Below are 19,687 nucleotides of genomic sequence, written 5' to 3' on the forward strand. Positions count from 1 at the left end.
CATGGCCAAATTTGTTTTTCTAGGCATGAGAAGATAGCAAACGACTCAACCTATCTGCCGTTTTAATTTGGCAAACGATGTACCAAACACCCTGTAGTCAATATCATATTTAGGAACTACTTATAAGCTTTAGCACTGGTCCTAAAAATTGAGCATAAATAATTCTACATACACTTTAAATAGGGGGTATTACTGCAATGTTCTGCCGCCAGAGTGCAGCACTATCGCCTCTAGTAAATCATAGAGTAACTTGTACATACTGTGCCTTAAACTGTATTTTTGACATGTTTTCACAGACAATAAAATATGGCATTGATGCATCTAGACGGTTTGTTAACAAAGGCCTACCGGGAAACGCGAAAATCTAATTTAGTTATCTGCCTCTTTATCGCTCGAATACGCAAGAGAGAAGAGTCATTTGATATTTACCAGTCGCTTTTCGGTGAAGGAAAACATCGTGAGGAAACCGGACTAATCCCAATAAGACCTAGTTTACCCTCTGGGTTGGAGGGTCAGATGGCAGTCGCTTTCGTAAAAACTAGTGCCTACGTCAAATCATGGGATTAGTTGTCAAAGCGGACCCGAGGCGCATGAGCCGTGGCGAAATGCCGGGATAACGCGAGGAAGAAGAAGAGAAGAAGACGCAAGAGCGATAGCTAGAGGTTAGATAACGAAATTGCGATTTTCTTGTTTCGCGGTAGACCCCCAGATTGTCATGGATTGTGGTAGTGGCGCCCCCTATGCAGAGTTTCGCGTAATATTCCCTATTCATGTTTAACAACCACAGTATGTAATGTAATGGCTCCTCTACACGATGGGCCAGCGCCGGCCACTCCAAGGGACGCAGCCATGCGGTAGAATGAGATAGCGATATCACTTGCTCCCTCTAACGCATAAATGCGTCCCTTGGAATGGCCGGCGTTGGCCCATCGTGTAGAGGAGCCATAAGTGTCGCTAGCGCTAGTTTTGACAGTTTTGACACTTGAGTTTTGAAGCAAAGCCATTAAATATCACCCAGATCAAGTAATTCGGTGTATATGTTTAGATCTTAGAGGATATAACCAAACGGAGACGCCTCCCCTATCCCTATTTTAATTTAATTAAATTAAACTAGAATTAATAAAACAAAGTTGACGTCTCAAATAAGTATACATTATTATTAGAAAAGATATACTAAAAACAAAATCTCATTGTAGAAATGATACCTACTGCTAGGAGGCTATTCATAAATTACGTCATTTCTAATTAGGGGGGGGGGGGGTCTGGACCACGGATGATGGTAGCGTGACGTAGGAGGAAACGAGGTCATTCGAAGCATGATTTTAGGGAGGGGGGTAGTCAAAAATCGATGACGTAATTTATAATAATTTAATAGCCCCTAGGACTTAATGTGGTGCACTATAAAAGCTAACATTTTATTATTAAATAAATTAAAATAAATAAATACCCGCTCAGTGACATTTGTGACCGTAAAGATATATTAATATTAATTATTGTATTAATATTAGGTGTTCACTTCGAAGATCGATGAGTTGCCACGAAATTTCTGGAAAGAAACATTTACAAATATTAATTTACAATTTTATGCTCAACAAACTTAGATCTCTTAGGCCTACTTGCACCATTCTACTAACCCGGGGTTAACCGGTTAAACCTGGAGTTACCATGGTTACCAGTACAATTTGACACTCGGTTGACGCTTAAACCGCTTAACCCCGGGTTAGTGGGATGGTGCAAGTGAGCCTTAAAACAAAATCAAATATTTCATTCGGGACTTACTTGCGTATTTTTAGTGTTCCGTACAAAACTTTGTTTACGGAACACTTATGGGATTATTAACTGCACAACGGGACTTAATCGCGTATTTAAGTTTTAAGATTTACCTCCGACGTTTCGAGGACGGCGTTGTCCCCGTGGTCTCGGAGGAGACTTATGGGATTACTTCGGTCTTGTTTTACACAACATTCATTGCATGTAAAAAATACGCAAGTAAGTATAACGGGTTAGCACTGATGACTAGCACGTTATCTTTTCGCGGATTAGCAAAGTAATATTGGTATCGTCTTGGGTCGTCCCATTCGTTTTTCGTCAAGTTCTTAAATTAGTCCTATTCTGCTTTCGTCATTCTACATTGAAAGCCACCGACTATTGTGACGAGTGTAGAATGAGTGACGAAAGCAGAATAGGACTAATTTAAGAACTTGACGAAAAACGAATGGGACGACCCAAGACGACACCGTAATATTTTGGTTTTAATTTCTTTTAATGGTGGAGTCACTAGAATAGGGTGGTATTCCTGTCCCATTTCTTTGTCCGCAATGCACATTGTATGCGTCTCACTCTCTCATTAAACAAAACGTGAGACGCAATACACATTGGACCAAGATATTGGACAGATATAATACCATCCATAGCCTCCTAAGGCCCAAGGTCCTACCTATAGGCTCTAGCCGCCCATACGTCAAACCTTGCCAAGCAAAATGAAATTTTATTTTGTCAACACAAAGTTCAAATTAGAATGGAACAGGAGACCTTTTTATAGGTCTCTGGGCGGCTAGAGGATAGTACTTATTCAGTTCAATAATTTTTAAATCATATTCGATTGGAACAGAGTTGCTTTTGCTTTGTTTCGTTCAGTGTTTCAACAACGCAAAATCAACTCTATTTCCTACACTGTAGGTTCAAATTTCTGTGACAAATTTTGCATTTTTCATTTGTATGACTGGGCCTTAGGGGCTATTCATAAATTAAGTCATTTCAAATTGGGGGGGGGGGGGGGGAGTGGACACCGGATGATGGTAGCATGACGTAGGAGGAAACTGGGTCATTCGAAGCATGATTTTTGGATGATTTTAAGGGGGGGGGGGTCATAAATCGTCAAACAGGGTAGAGATGTCTTACCCCACGACCTCGGGCAGGTCCTTAGCGTTGCAGATCCACTTGTGTCCGAGATTCTCGCTCTTATCGTACGAATGCAGAATGACTGGTGCGTCGTTCTCGGCGCGCGACTGCCGGATTGATTCGTACAGCTGGAAAAAAAACTTACTAAGGCTCACTAGCACCATCCCACTAACCCGGAGTTAAGCGGTTAAACCGTTAAATCAGTGTCAAGTTGTACTGATAACCATGGCAGGCGTGGCTCACTCCGCGATATCGTCGCTTTGCTACAGGTAGCTAAAAGTACATCCGTTCCACACCAATTTTGGTGGCTAGCCATAAACCGCTCTCGCCACCTAGCGGCCATATCTGTCCTGATCGTAACAGACGCGTTTTGTTAGAGAGTGAGTCTTCTGTACCTAGTACTATTATTTATTCTGTGACCATGGTAACTACAAGTTTAACTGGTTAACCCCGGGTTAGTGGAATGGAATAAGTGGGCCTAAATGTTTAACTCTTTAAAATCTCGCGTTTTGTACACAATATCTGGGAGACCGAGCTTTGCTCAGAAACCATATGAAAACTCAAAAATGCGCGTTTTCGCAGAGCTAAGACGATTAAATCGAGCTAGATCGATTCGACACATAAAGCAAATTTCATCGAAATCGTTAGAGCCGTTTCAGAGATCCCCGACGATCACTATGACGTCATCCCTCGCATGCAGTATTAGAACGGGAAGGCTACGTGTGCGAGCGAGATGCTCGTCCGAGCGGAAACAGTGCCGTCTCTGTCTGACCGTATATCTATCTCACCTTAGCCCCAACAACATGTGGCACTATGACGTCATCCCTCGCATGCAGTATTAGAACGGGAAGGCTACGTGTGCGAGCGAGATGCTCGTCCGAGCGGAAACAGTGCCGTCTCTGTCTGACCGTATATCTGTCTCACCTTAGCCCCAACAACATGTGGCACTATGACGTCATCCCTCGCATGCAGTATTAGAACGGGAAGGGAGCGTGTGCGAGCGAGATGCTCGTCCGAGCGGAAACAGTGCCGTCTCTGTCTGACCGTATATCTGTCTCACCTTAGCCCCAACAACATGTGGCACTATGACGTCATCCCTCGCATGCAGTATTAGAACGGGAAGGCTACGTGTGCGAGCGAGATGCTCGTCCGAGCGGAAACAGTGCTGTCTCTGTCTGACCGTATATCTGTCTCACCTTAGCCCCAACAACATGTGGCACTATGACGTCATCCCTCGCATGCAGTATTAGAACGGGAAGGCTACGCGTGTGAGCGAGATGCTCGTCCGAGCGGAAACAGTGCTGTCTCTGTCTGACCGTATATCTATCTCACCTTAGCCCCAACAACATGTGGCACTATGACGTCATCCCTCGCATGCAGTATTAGAACGGGAAGGCTACGTGTGCGAGCGAGATGCTCGTCCGAGCGGAAACAGTGCTGTCTCTGTCTGACCGTATATCTGTCTCACCTTAGCCCCAACAACATGTGGCACTATGACGTCATCCCTCGCATGCAGTATTAGAACGGGAAGGCTACGCGTGTGAGCGAGATGCTCGTCCGAGCGGAAACAGTGCTGTCTCTGTCTGACCGTATATCTATCTCACCTTAGCCCCAACAACATGTGGCACTATGACGTCATCCCTCGCATGCAGTATTAGAACGGGAAGGCTACGAGTGCGAGCGAGATGCTCGTCCGAGCGGAAACAGTGCTGTCTCTGTCCGTATATCTATCTCACCTTAGCCCCAACAACATGTGGCACTATGACGTCATCCCTCGCATGCAGTATTAGAACGGGAAGGCTACGTGTGCGAGCGAGATGCTCGTCCGAGCGGAAGCAGTGCTGTCTCTGTCCGTATATCTATCTCACCTTAGCCCCAACAACATGTGGCACTATGACGTCATCCCTCGCATGCAGTATTAGAACGGGAAGGCTACGTGTGCGAGCGAGATGCTCGTCCGAGCGGGAACAGTGCTGTCTCTGTCTGTCCGTATATCTGTCTCACCTTAGCCCCAACAACATGTGGCACTATGACGTCATCCCTCGCATGCAGTATTAGAACGGGAAGGGAACGCGTGCGAGCGAGATGCTCGTCCGAGCGGAAGCAGTGCTGTCTCTGTCTGACCGTATATCTATCCCACCTTAGCCCCAACAACATGTGGCACTATGACGTCATCCCTCGCATGCAGTATTAGAACGGGAAGGGAGCGTGTGCGAGCGAGATGCTCGTCCGAGCGGAAACAGTGCTCGGGCCGAGACACGAACTGCGATACGAACGTTTCCTTGTAGTAGGGCAGCCACGTTACTAGCTGAAAAGAAACAAGTAAAATTTGAAAAACTTATTACAACTTTTTCCATTTCTTTGTTTAAAAAAGCGCTGGTGGCGTAGCGGTAAGAGCGTGCGACTTTCAATCTGGAGGCCGCGGGTTCGAACCCAGGCTCGTACCAATGAGTTTTTCGGAATTTATGTACGAAATCTCATTTGATATATACCAGTCGCTTTGCGGGGAAGGAAAACATCGTGAGGAAACCGGACTAATCCCAATAAGGCCTAGTTTACCCTCTGGGTTGGAAGGTCAGATGGCAGTCGCTTTCGTAAAGACTAGTGCCTACGCCAATTCTTGGGATTAGTTGCCAAGCGGACCCCAGGCTCCCATGAGCCGTGGCAAAAATGCCGGGACAACGCGAGGAAGATGATGTTTACAAAAAACAGCTTTTTCTTCTAAATTGGACAGTATGTATAATGTCATATAATGTTATTATGATACCAGCGTAATAGAAAAGAATCGATTGACACCTCAGTATTATTTTATGGTAACTGTCGACAACTCGGACAGGTTGTCGAGCAGGTGCGACGATATTCCTGTGCCTGTGTATTGGTGTTTACAGCCTCCAACTCGGTACAGTCCACCTTACCTTGGACAAGGGATGGTGCGCCACTTCGTCGGCCAAGTTGTTGAAAGGTGCTTCAAGTATGAGACCGTTGGGCAGCGGCAGCGCGGGCCGCTCCAGCAGAACTGTCGACAACTCGGACAGGTTGCCGAGCAGGTGCGACGATATTCCTGTGCCTGTGTATTGGTGTTTACAGCCTCCAACTCGGTACAGTCCACCTTACCTTGGACAAAGGATGGTGCGCCACTTCGTCGGCCAAGTTGTTGAAAGGTGCTTCAAGTATGAGACCGTTGGGCAGCGGCAGCGCGGGCCGCTCCAGCAGGACTGTCGACAACTCGGACAGGTTGCCGAGCAGGTGCGACGATATTCCTGTGCCTATGTATTGGTGTTTACAGCCTCCAACTCGGTACAGTCCACCTTACCTTGGACAAAGGATGGTGCGCCACTTCGTCGGCCAAGTTGTTGAAAGGTGCTTCAAGTATGAGACCGTTGGGCAGCGGCAGCGCGGGCCGCTCCAGCAGAACTGTCGACAACTCGGACAGGTTGCCGAGCAGGTGCGACGATATTCCTGTGCCTGTGTATTGGTGTTTACAGCCTCCAACTCGGTACAGTCCACCTTACCTTGGACAAAGGATGGTGCGCCACTTCGTCGGCCAAGTTGTTGAAAGGTGCTTCAAGTATGAGACCGTTGGGCAGCGGCAGCGCGGGCCGCTCCAGCAGAACTGTCGACAACTCGGACAGGTTGCCGAGCAGGTGCGACGATATTCCTATGCCTGTGTATTGGTGTTTACAGCCTCCAACTTGGTACAGTCCACCTTACCTTGGACAAGGGATGGTGCGCCACTTCGTCGGCCAAGTTGTTGAAAGGTGCTTCAAGTATGAGACCGTTGGGCAGCGGCAGCGCGGGCCGCTCCAGCAGAACTGTCGACAACTCGGACAGGTTGCCGAGCAGGTGCGACAATATTCCTGTGCCTATGTATTGGTGTTTACAGCCTCCAACTCGGTACAGTCCACCTTACCTTGGACAAGGGATGGTGCGCCACTTCGTCGGCCAAGTTGTTGAAAGGTGCTTCAAGTATGAGACCGTTGGGCAGCGGCAGCGCGGGCCGCTCCAGCAGAACTGTCGACAACTCGGACAGGTTGCCGAGCAGGTGCGACGATATTCCCGTGCCTGGTAATGTTTAATACGGTAAAGGTAGAAGTACTAGTGCTAGACGCTGCACTATACCTCGTTTTTTTTAGCATTAGAAAAAAGGTAAACAATCTTGATGTGTCTTTTAATTGAAAAACACATTTTAAAAATAAGTTACGGCAAATATGTTACAATTATGAATCTAATACGATCATTTATATTCTTCTGCTTTCATAAGTAATAGTTTTTGATTTTTAAAAAGCGTTTTTCAATTAAAAGACGTGCCAAGATCGCTTATCTTATTGCAAGTTCTTTCTAATGCTAAAAAAAACGAACTATGGTATTCGACATGGGCACTTTATGTCAAAGTAATATAGGTTAAATTTGACCGGCGAAGATTTTTCTGTATTCAAATTTAATTCTTGTCACTTTGACATAAAGTTCCCATGTCAAATACTAGTGCAGCGTCGATCACTAGTACTTCTACCTTACTACTAGTCAAATCAGTTTCATTTTTAGAACACATAAAACGATTTTGCTACTATGGAATCTTTATGAAACACTAGCATGTGGCGTCACAATCAAATTACATACTCTTTATAGTTTTATACGGGCTTTAAAATAGAAATTGTGTCTAAAAATAACTGCTGTCTACGTTTCTCTATTAATCTTCTGGTGCTTTATTTCATGCATGGTGTAAAATAATTTATTTTAAATACAGTCAAATAACCTACAGTAGATTGTGTCACAAGGGACCAAAATGACATATTTACGGCGGGGGCGTACATTGAATCCTGAACGAAGGCACAAAATAAATAATAGTACTAGGTACAGAAGGTTCACTCTCTTACAAAACGCGTCTGTTATAGTCTGTCGATTTGTAACTGGCCCCAAGCCGCTAATCCTTTGTCTATTGTTAAGTAAAACCGCACGTGCCTCTACCAGTAAAAATCATCATCATCATCATTTCAGCCTATATACGTCCCACTGCTGAGCACAGGCCTCCTTTCATGCGCGAGAGGGATTGGGCTATATGAATGAAAAAATGAATGAAAACATTTATTTTCAGGCAACTATTGGCCCATAGATAAATACCTTAAAACTAGCATACATATTAATACAAAATATATCTTAAAACTAAAAACACAATTACGGCTGCGATGCAGTTCGCAACCCCGCAGTGTCAGGGAGCCGGCCGCGGAACCGCCGGAACTTGACACCCTTCGGCCAAAACTCCTCCTTGGTGAAGGTCGCTAGATGTTCAGTCGGAACGCTCAGCACAAAAGAATTAAAATTCACACTGTGTCGAGATTCCAACTTCACGACCCTCAGGATGAATCCGGACTTGACTCGTACATACTTCACGATCTCCTCGACCTTCGTAAGGTAGTGTAATCGGGACACATACAGCAGCGTCGTCGGTGTTGCGGGACGCAGCAAATGGTTGGGTCCAGTCGGTGCGGTACCGCACTGATTCGGACGAGCTGACTTCTTTCTCCTCTCCACCTTCTTGAAGCCATCTCTGTCGCATCCCGACTCTTTAAGAGTCAGCTGTGACCGATCCTTGTGAACAGGTTCACGAAGGCTCTGTACCCCTTTCTTCGGCCGCTGCTTAGACTTGGACACAGCAGGCGGCTTAGCGGCGGTGGCAGCGTAGGAACGTTTTGGGGTCAACGTACTCTCGCGTGACGTGCGCGTCTCCGGTGACGTAGACGGGCGGGCGGCGGGGCGCGGGTCGGCGGTCGCCTGCTCAGCAATCGCCGACGCATCCAAATTCGCGGACTCGAAACCGCCGATGGACGCATTCCGCGCAACGTGACACACGGCTATGCTAGAGTTATCTGACCTACATTCCGAACTAGCACTACGTATTAACGCTAATTCAGAACGTAGTTCACTGATGGTATTATTCGATACCTCCAACTTAGCCTGCATTTCAGCCAGACTGTCCTTCAGGAAAATGATATCCTTTAGCAGCCTGGAAACGTCAACATGGTCCAACGAGACGACAGGTAGCCGATGTAGGTCCTTCGCCACGAAAGAGGGCATGTTTGATGAATCGGTCCCTTTGAACACCGAGATGATGTCCCGTAGACTCTTCACGCCTCCATCTCTTCGGCGTGATGGCATTTCGTCGGCTTTGCCGAGCGTCTGGTAGAGCAGCGCCTTGCCACTACATATGTCCTCCTCCTGGAAGCTGGACTTGCAGATCTGCACGATGCTGGTCTCATCCAAAGTCACGGTGGCATTTTGAATAAATGCCAACAACTCGTTGACTACGACTTGTGGTGAAGTCATAGCGGGTAAGTAGGCAGCGGCTATAGCCGCGCGGTTCGCGAATTTTAAAATTCGTGCAGTGCACTACGGCACGACCGCTTCCGGCCGCGCATTGCAACGCACTCTATAGTCCCCACGCTAGCCCAATGCGGATTGGGGACTTCACATACACCTTTGAATTTCTTCGCTAGGTGGCGACAGCGCCACGCGCGGCTTATGGCAAACCCCAAAATTGGGGCCGAACGGATGCACTTTTTGCTACCTGTAGCAAAGCGACGAAATCGCGGAGTGAGACACGCCTGGTTCGGGGCCAGTTACAAATCGACAGACTACACGAGATACAAGCGCAAGCGCGAGCAGGCGTCCGTTACGTAGCAGTGCACGGCAAGTGTGAGACGCAATGCACCAGGGTTGTTACGGATGCAAAAAACGAAACGTTTAGTATTTGAGCAAGAATATAGGTGCGATTTATTTAATAAACAGTAACTTGGGCAATTTTTGGGGATCTAGACGATTTCTTTATATATAATGACGAAATTACCTAGCACTTACGCGGCCGGCGCCGCCGCTAATACGTTCCTGTTACGGACTTGGTCGACATCCGCATCATGCGGATGCTCCGCATAGATTTTATGCAGATGCAGATGCGGATGTTGAAAATAATGCGGATATTCCGCGGATGCAAATATTGCAATGCATGTTGGACCAAGAAATTGGCCAGGTGGAATACCAACCTAAAGAATGTCCCCACACGAAGACGCTAGGTCTGGCCCCCTTGTCGACGATGTTCCGGAGCCACTCGTATACCATGAGAGAGTCCTCTACCACCCCGTTCTCGCTGGGATGAATGTTTGTTGAGTCGCCGTAGCCTGAATAAACAGAAAAAGACATTAACCTTTTGGACGCCAATGACCGATATATCCGCACCGTAGGTCCAACGCCAAAGACCGATAAACCCGTCACAGACCACAGAGCATCACAGACCTACGTGCATATACATAAAGTTCCATTTCAGTTTTGATCCGAATGGCAGCTTTTGTGTTTGACATTAGCCATCCCAAAACTTACCTTGAGATTTTAAAGGTAGATTCGTTTTAGGGTTCCGTACCCAAAGGGTAAAACGGGACCCTATTACTAACACTTCGCTGTCCGTCCGTCCGTCCGTCCGTCCGTCCGTCCGTCTGTCACCAGGCTGTATCTCACGAACCGTGATAGCTAGACAGTTGAAATTTTCACAGATGATGTATTTCTGTTGCCGCTATAACAACAAATACTAAAAACAGAATAAAATAAAGATTTAAGTGGGGCTCCCATACAACAAACGTGATTTTTGACCAAAGTTAAGCAACGTCGGGCGTGGTCAGTACTTGGATGGGTGACCGTTTTCTTTTTGCATTTTTTCCGTTTTTTTTTGCTTTATGGTACGGAACCCTTCGTGCGCGAGTCCGACTCGCACTTGCTTGGTTTTATTTTTTCCGATTCGATATCTGGTAACGGAACATCGGGAGCTACGCTACGTATTGGCAGGGGGCGAAACTGACCCTTACGGGCGTTCTCGGCTCCGTTCGGCAAAATATTGGGCTATTCCAGTTTTTGTGACTTTGATCATTGTGGCACAGTCAGCAGCAGAAGTTGCTACGCGGGCGAAGTGTTCAAAATGATCTTGACGCGACGTTATAGTTAAGAGAATCAAAGCTTGTCAAGGTTACTTTGAACACCTCGCCCGCTTAGCAACTTCTGTTGTCGACTGTATGATATTTTGTTTTATGATTTCCCGATATTATGGCACTAATTCAAATGATTTTCACGGAAGTAATTCCATGTTGGCAGTGTTTTTACCTATTGACTTATATATGTCGGCGGCCGATCGTAAGATCAGGCATATCGTGAAATTCCTAGGCATATTGTGAAACGCGAAAATCTTTGACTTGCTACGCGGGGCTCCTATTTCTGGGCAGTTTGCCCTTCGGGCATCTAAAGCGACCTAACGAACCTATCTTACCTATAGATTGGTTTAATGTGACTATCGTCAAAACATTACACAGGAACATTACGATCTGCCTGATTTTACGATCGGCCGCCGACATATATACTCGTACTTAGTAAAGACAGGCCTTACGGGCACTAAGAATGGTGTCAGAGTGCCAGTACAGTGGCGTCACGCACACGTCTACCGGCTCGGCCACGACATCGAGCGACTTGCGACGGCGGGAGCGATAACCATGGGTTGGAACGAAAGGTCCGATCGCTGTGTCACGTTCCAAGCTATGGTTATCGCGCCCGCCGTCGCTCGATGTCGTGGCCGAGCCGTAACGCCACAATGCGATTGGTTGATGAGTTCGCATCACGCACGTGATTGGTCGCAAGTCGCAACTAGTTGCGTTAGACCGTACGATTGGCTCGAATTCGTGATTGACACCGCTGAACTAGCACCATTCTTGGTGTCCGTATGGCCTTTATATATATCAATGTAGATACCTCTATAATCGAAGGCTATGGTGTGAAATTCCATTTTCTGAAAGAACTTGTAAAGCTGAATCCTGTGCGATGCCGCTCGAGAATTTGAATTTCCTGAAAAAGAAAATAAAACTAATGAATGAATTAAAGTGAAATTTTTATATCGTCAGGTGCAAAACTCACCAATTGCTAAAAAAAATTAAACAAAAATCTCGCATTGGTCTTATTTAATAGCTATCGGAAGTGCCCCACTCTTATGGACGCTGTTTAAACTATCATCTTATTATGTCTGTAATATAGTTTACCGTGGCAGTAGAGCACGATGGGTGTCTTGGAGTTGGCCAGTTCCACATCCAGCAGTTTATGGAGCTGTTCCTTGTCGCAGCCCGCCGAGAAGTGTACTTCAGGCTCTCTTTGAGTCACTACGGATTAGACTATGGTCTGTAATATAGTTTACCATGGCCACAGGGCGGACACGCCATACATCGAAAATCATTTGCGTTTATATGTGTGCACGGCACGTCTGTACACGCGTCATTGTGTGAGTAAGTGGCTTAGGGCTGACTCGTGCGGCGCGCGGGGAAGGCGAAGCCGAGGTTTGCCGAGGCCGGCCGAAGGACACGACGAGCGGCCCGCTGCGTTGCATAATTCGACCGAAATACGTAAAAAAACAAAATATAGATTTATGTTTAACAAAATATAGGTTTATGTTTTATTTCGCTCCAATTGTTGAATTGGCTTTGTCAGTTTATAGTCCTGCACGTACTTGGACTTTCAACACGCCATTATTAAATCTACCTTATTGTTGATGCCTATTGATTATTTTATATAACATACATAATTATTTCTTAAATTCTTAAAATTAAATTAAAAATCAAACGCGAATGTCCCGCGACCAACAAGTTCTTTTTTGTGAAAAGAGTGTTAAACTAAAAATAAAACATTTACAAGGAATATCTGTGTAGAAGGTCTTAGTTACCTTAGGTACTTTAAATATTAAATGTTGGCTTAACATTCACAAATTCAACGAACGGGTTTTAATTCATATGATATTATTGTTTTTACGCAAAAGTATAGCCTTATTTACTGATACATATTCCGTCTCTTTGGAAAACTATATTATTATTCATTTCTACAATAAGTAGGGTATCCGTACTACCCGTAAATCGCACAATACACCGGCATTTTGAACGTTGCGTCATCGCGTCGCGGCGTCGCTAGCCGAACTGAGCGTACGTCAGGAGTCCGTCAGAACTCAGTCGCGGGGCGAGGTAATCCGAGTCGGGGCGGGGCGGTGCGTGTCCGTTCTGTATGATAATACTATTACTTATTCTGTGCCATGGCAGTAGAGCACGATGGGTGTCTTGGAGTCGGCCAGTTCCTCATCCAGCAGTTTATGGAGCTGTTCCTTGTCGCAACCCTCCGAGAAGTGTACTTCGGGCTCTCTTTGAGTCACTACGGATTAGACTATGGTCTGTAATATAGTTTACCGTGGCAGTAGAGCACGATGGGTGTCTTGGAGTTGGCCAGTTCCTCATCCAGCAGTTTATGGAGCTGTTCCTTGTCGCAACCCTCCGAGAAGTGTACTTCAGCTCTCTTTGAGTCACTACGGATTAGACTATGGTCTGTAATATAGTTTACCGTGGCAGTAGAGCATGCCGTCTTGGAGTTGGCCAGTTCCTCATCCAGCAGTTTATGGAGCTGTTCCTTGTTGCAACCCTCCGAGAAGTGTACTTCAGCTCTCTTTGAGTCACTACGGATTAGACTATGGTCTGTAATATAGTTTACCATGGCAGTAGAGCACGATGGGTGTCTTGGAGTTGGCCAGTTCCTCATCCAGCAGTTTATGGAGCTGTTCCTTGTCGCAACCCTCCGAGAAGTGTACTTCAAGCTCTCTTTGAGTCACTACGGATTAGACTATGGTCTGTAATATAGTTTACCGTGGCAGTAGAGGATGATGGGTGTCTTGGAGTCGGCCAGTTCCTCATCCAGCAGTTTATGGAGCTGTTCCTTGTCGCAACCCGCCGAGAAGTGTACTTCAGCTCTCTTTGAGTCACTACGGATTAGACTATGGTCTGTAATATAGTTTACCGTGGCAGTAGACCATGATGGGTGTCTTGGAGTTGGCCAGCTCCTCGTCCAGCAGTTTATGGAGCTGTTCCTTGTCGCAGCCAGAGGAGAAGTGTACTTCAGGCTCTCTTTGAGTCACTAAGGATTAGATTATGGTCTGTAATATAGTTTACCGTGGCAGGAGAGCATGATGGGTGTCTTGGAGTCGGCCAGTTCCTCATCCAGCAGTTTATGGAGCTGTTCCTTGTCGCAAACCTCCGAGAAGTGTACTTCAGGCTCTCTTTGAGTCACTACAGATTAGACTATGGTCTGTAATATAGTTTACCGTGGCAGTAGAGCATGATGGGTGTCTTGGAGTTGGCCAGTTCCTCATCCAGCAGTTTATGGAGCTGTTCCTTGTCGCAACCCGAGGAGAAGTGTTGCTGCAAGCGCTCGTAAACGCTCTTTGGGAGGATGTGCCATATTCCTGAAATTAAAAACATAATCATGAAAATGTTTTGAACAGAAGAAGAATAGAATAGAATAAAATTTATTGGCCCCAATTTCACCACGGTGACAGGTGCGGCAATTGTAAAACATCACTGTTGCTGACGTCACAGGCATCCATGGGCTACAGTTACCGCTTACAATCGGGCGGGCCGTATTCCTGTTTGCCACCATCATTGTATTATTAAAAAAAACTTTATTATATCGGAAAAAAACAGATATTTCTCTTGCTAAGTTTATGACAATTGTCACAAGAAACTCTACAATTGTCACGAAATTTCGACATTTCCTGTCAAGATTTACCGACAATTCTACAAACATGTCGACTAGAAAAAATAATTCTTGTTTCACAACATAATTGTAATACATACAATTGTAGCAAAATGCCTGTCATGTTTTAAGTATTTCTATAGAAAATATTTTATAAAATTGTAATGTCACCTGTCGCCTGACAATTGTTGCTCGACATATGTCACTGACAATTGTATCGACATATGTCACTGACAATTGTAAATAATAGAATGATGGTGGCAAACAGGAATACGGCCCGCCCGATGGTAAGTGGTAATCGTAGCCCATGGATGCCTGTGACGTCAGCAACAGTGATTTTACAATTCGTCGCACCTGTCACCGATGTGAAATTGGGGCCTGGCCGATATCATAAAGTTTTTTTTAATAATACAATGATGGTGGCAAACAGGAATCCGGCCCGCCCGATGGTAAGCGGTAACCGTAGCCCATGGAAGCCTGTGACGTCAGCAACAGTGATTTTACAATTCGTCGCACCTGTCACGTTGGTGAAACAGGGGCCTGGACGCTTAAACAACGGAAATTTAACTTTATTTCACGACGCAACTTCGAAGTCTCTATATCGTCGATACAAAAACATCAGCCATATTTTACGAGGAGATTATATCATATCATATCATATCATATCATTTATTCCATTGTAATCATGTTCATTGTACATTTGGTCTCACATTTGGCAAGTAGGTACATGATACCCTGCTAGGGTGTACAATATAGGATTTTAACTTATATTTTTTTGATATTCGGGGTTGGTCCCAGAGGTTGCTTAGTATGACCCCACAAACTTTAGCTAAGGGCAGGCATGGCTCACTCCGTGATTTCGTGGCGTCGCTACAAGTACATGCGGCCCACATCAATTTTGGTGCTAGACACACCACTATACCGCACATGCACCGCTACGGAACGGACGTCCGATCGCGCTTGCGCCACCTAGCGGTCATATCTGTCGTAATAGACGCGTTTCGTTAGAGAGTGAACCTTCTGTAACTAATACTATTATTTATTCTGTGCTAAGGGTTATAAAAAACCGGCCAAGTGCGAGTAGGACTCGCGTTTCTAGGGTTCCGTACATAAGTCCGACTCACGCTTGACTGCACATTTTTAATAGGTTTTCCTGTCATCTATAAATCCGGTAAAGAACTATTTTGAGTATTTTTTTCAAAATTTTAGACCCAGTAGTTTCGGAGATAAAGGGGGGGGGGGAATGGTCATTTTTTGGCTATTTTCTTAAATAACTTCGAACCTATGTATTTTAAAATTATATAGAATATATGTCCATCTTTGGGTCACTAATTTACATTTGTGAACCAAATTTCAACTTTATTTGTCCAGTAGTTTCCGAGAAAATAGGCTGTGACAGACGGACAGAAAGACAGACGCACGAGTGATCCTATAAGGGTTCCGTTTTTTTCCTTTTGAGGTACGGAACCCTAAAAAATTATTTATACCATCATGGTGCTTACCAATCTTAATGGGGCAGTTGTCGACTTTCGACTGGTATTCGATGCTGAGGTTCCGTGCCCCCTCTATGCCGCTCGACGCCGGGTCTTCGTGGTCTATGTGCAGAGGCCACTGCACTGTAATTCAAACTATAAATAAGTTTTTGGCAAAAATTTCATTTTTGGTACAAGCTTTTATCGCTGGCTGTACTTTTCTTACGACAGACAACTGATATTCATCGAGACAATTCTAAAAATCCCTAACACAATTAGGTTGTGTTGTTTCAACAAATACAAATATTTATTGATAACACCAATGTTACATGAATGTTTCATCACAGAGTTCCTATGGCCACCTCCTGTCTCCATCATCAGATCAGCTCGATGGTACCATAATATTGCATTGTCATCCGATTTATACATGCATGCAAAATCTCAGCTGGAAACCGGGAAGTAGATCAAATTTAACTTGCTAGATTTAACTACAGGCAACAGGACAGGTGAAAAATAGTGAAAATAAATAAAAGCTTGTAATAGTGTTTTTCTTTGTTGCGTTTTTTTAGCATTAGAAAGAAGATAAGCGATCTTGACGAGTCTTAATTGGAAAACGCTTTTAAATTAAGACTCGTCAAGATCGTTTATCTTATATAGTATATAACTAAACTATTGCAGATACACACCAAAGTTGGCAAAGATGAGGCTCCGGCGGAAGGTCTTGGAGTAGCGAAAGACGAGTGGCACCACGGCCACATGGACCACCAGTAGCCCCGCAGTCAGCGCGCTTCCAAGCAGAAGCAACCTGCACCAAAGACAATGTTCAGGGGGTAGACATTGGTATCGTACAAAAGATTTTTTTTTTTTTTTTAATCTTTTTTTTTTTTTAAGGGGTTTTGTCACGCAGTGACAATGTCACCCCCGTAATGAGATCTAATAATAATAATGATGTAGTAGTGAAGTATTACCTACACCACTACATCACATTTAAATATAGTTTGCACATCAACCTGGCCTCGTCTGATAGTGGCGATGCCAGGACGATGTTGCAACTACCTATGTTGGTGGATTTTATAAATGTCATGTCACTCCTCAGCGCCTCATTACGGACACATTCCATCAACACATGGTGAACATCTTCTATTTTATCGCACTCTTGGCAATTTGGTGAAGCCGCTAGTTTCATCAGGTGCTTGAATTTGTTTGATGGAATGTGCCCGGAACGAAGTCTGAGGAGTGATACTACCTGTTTCCTGCTTAGCTTTTTATCAAACCACGGGACCTGAGGGGGCTGACATTGAACTGTTCGGTACCAGATTCCTTTAGTGAGAGACCGCTTATCAAAGTATTCCCTCCACATCTGCCTGCAACTAATCCTAACTTTACCTAGTACTTCGCTGTGTACTGGTAGACAATGATATGGAATACCGTCGGTTATTGCAAGTTTTGCTGCTCGGTCATACAAAAGATAAAAGGTTTCTGTTATTTTTTTTATTAATAATGCTACGATGACTAAAAGTTTTTTAGTTGTAACACACAAAGACATCCATGTATGGTAGATAGAATGCCAAATGTCAATATCTAGTTAAAAATAGAAAATGGTGCAAAGGGATAACTGTGTTAAGTGCCAAGTACACAGTGGCTAACGATGGGCCATGCCAAGCCACTGCCATGGGCGACTGTGTGAACACCACAGTCCACGCTATGCCATGGTTCCCATATGATTCCTTTGAAATGTCAAAAAAACTGACAACATCTTGATTGCGCACCACGATAGACAACTGACATGACAGCCAGTCACAGGCCAGCCAGGCGGACGCGCCATTGTATACCATTGACCCCTGTAAATGGTGATGGCTTGTCACGGCCCATCCTTGACCACTGTGTACTGGGGCCTTTACATTACCAGTTATGTATTATGCTGAATAATCTAAAGATTTGTTTATATGTGTTAGGAGTAAAATAATGGAAACTGAATCCTTTCTGTAGGCCTGTGGGCAGCTAGTGGATAGAGAATTGTTATCCTCATCATGTGTATGAATAGACAATAGAATCATAATCTAACCATATGTATGTAATAAGTACAACACAACAACAACAACAAACAGGAACAAGGGCGAATTGCCAATTACGCCATTGCACTGTAAATAATATCTAAATGCACTATTATAGTGCACTCTAATGATGATGTTGTAAAATCATTTTAATATATCTGATAAGTACTGAAAACCTAATTATTCAAGATTTATTTATGAAGTTAACAATGCTTTTATTCCACCCATCTTGTCGTATATGTAGTTAAAATTAATCTCGTGAGAGGACAAATCAAGACAACACTCATTTGCGTAGCAAATAACTTACCGATTTAGTATATTCGGCAATCGCACTTGTCGCCATGGCTGTTAAGAAAGTACCTTAGTTTATTAAAAAAGATAATTAAAAAAAAACTTACGCGGCAGTGTAAAGACACACGCAGATCAAAATTCCGTCTAACATGTTACGCACTAAAAATCGATAATACTGAATTAAATAACACCAAATACTTGACCGAAATGAAAGCTATTTAACATACGAGGTGCATAATTAAGCTGCAGACATGCAATGTTATAATTAACAGCAAAACTAATAGAAATCTAAAGTTAATCTAATAACGTAAAGAAACTTAAATAAAACAGTTACACACTCAAAGTACGGTGAAACTAACATGGAAGTGGTTGCTGATTTTCATGAGAAAACGTAGCTGTTTTAATTGTGAATCTAATTTATTATAATAATACTGAATGCGCAATGCAAAATCGGCAGCGAATCGATGTAATTTATCGAAGAACCTTCGAACTTTTGACGCATTGCATTATGACAGTGACAGATGACATCATGACAGTTAAAGATAGAGTTCCCATCATGTGAACTCACAAATACCGGTTAATTACTTTACCGAAACAATTACTAATAAAAATATTTACTTTAAACTTTATATAGTCGCACCAATAAAAGTCTGCAGCGGATTTGATAGCCCGCGCAGTGTAAGTGTTATTTATACGTCATAATTTCATAGAACTTTGACGTTTAAAATGACACTTGCACTGCGTGGGCTATCATAATCGCTGCAGGTGCAGAGTTTTTACGGTCTAACTCTAGTGGTTTTTTTTAGCATTAGAAAGAAGGTAAGCGATCTTGACATGTCTTATAGTTCGTTTATTTTAGCATTAGAAAGAACTTGGAAGAAGGTAAACTATCTTGAAATGTCTTTTAATTGAAAAACGCTTTATAAAAATCAGTAATTATTACTAATGAAAGCAGAAGAATGTAAGTGATCGTATTAGATTCATAAATGTTACATATTTGCCGTAACTTATTTTTAAAATGTGTTTTTCATTTAAAAGACATGTCAAGATTGTTTACCTTATTTCTAATGCTAAAAAAAACGAAATATATAATTGAAAAAATCTTTTTAAAAATCAGTAACTATTACTTATCAAAGCAGAAGAATGTAAATGATCGTATCAGGGCTATAACCGCGAAAATCGAAGTTCGCAAATTGCGGGGATTTTTCTCTGTCACTCTAATTACGTCTTCGTTGGAGTAAAAGAGAAAGATCCCCGCAATTTGCGAATTTCGGTTTTCGCGGTAGCCGCTCAGATTCATAATTGTTACATATATGACAGTCACGGCTGGGGTGCCGGCGGTTCTGGAACCGTCTGGTTTGGCCCGCGATGACGGGAAAAGACCGG

General features: G+C 44.1%; 1 protein-coding gene across 1 annotated transcript; it reads right to left on the reverse strand.

Moving 5' to 3' along the window:
* Window positions 1–1,354: 1,354 nt before the first annotated feature.
* Window positions 1,355–18,801, reverse strand: LOC134675937 (lysophosphatidylserine lipase ABHD12-like). Its single transcript, XM_063534282.1, has 11 exons — window positions 18,661–18,801; window positions 18,409–18,460; window positions 16,643–16,761; window positions 15,987–16,100; window positions 14,054–14,194; window positions 11,680–11,772; window positions 9,936–10,070; window positions 6,812–6,963; window positions 5,042–5,209; window positions 2,902–3,029; window positions 1,355–1,546 (listed from the first exon to the last, which is right to left on the reverse strand). The coding sequence occupies exons 2-11, from the start codon at window positions 18,450–18,452 to the stop codon at window positions 1,513–1,515; spliced, it is 1,128 nt and encodes a 375-aa protein (XP_063390352.1). The 5' UTR covers window positions 18,453–18,460; window positions 18,661–18,801; the 3' UTR covers window positions 1,355–1,512.
* Between the last annotated feature and the right edge of the window lie 886 nt (window positions 18,802–19,687).

Source organism: Cydia fagiglandana, chromosome 23 (assembly GCF_963556715.1).
Source record: "Cydia fagiglandana chromosome 23, ilCydFagi1.1, whole genome shotgun sequence".
Taxonomy (NCBI): Eukaryota; Metazoa; Arthropoda; class Insecta; order Lepidoptera; family Tortricidae; genus Cydia; species Cydia fagiglandana.

Excerpts from the sequence above, each read along its gene's own strand:
- LOC134675937 (XM_063534282.1), bottom strand. The coding sequence starts at position 18,452 with ATGTTAGACGGAATTTTGATCTGCGTGTGTCTTTACACTGCCGC. Across the intron at positions 3,030-5,041 it reads CACATGTTGTTGGGGCTAAG|CTGTACGAATCAATCCGGCA; the intron begins GTGGGATAGATA and ends TTTTTTTTCCAG. Across the intron at positions 1,547-2,901 it reads GACCTGCCCGAGGTCGTGGG|AAATTTCGTGGCAACTCATC; the intron begins GTAAGACATCTC and ends GTTTCTTTCCAG.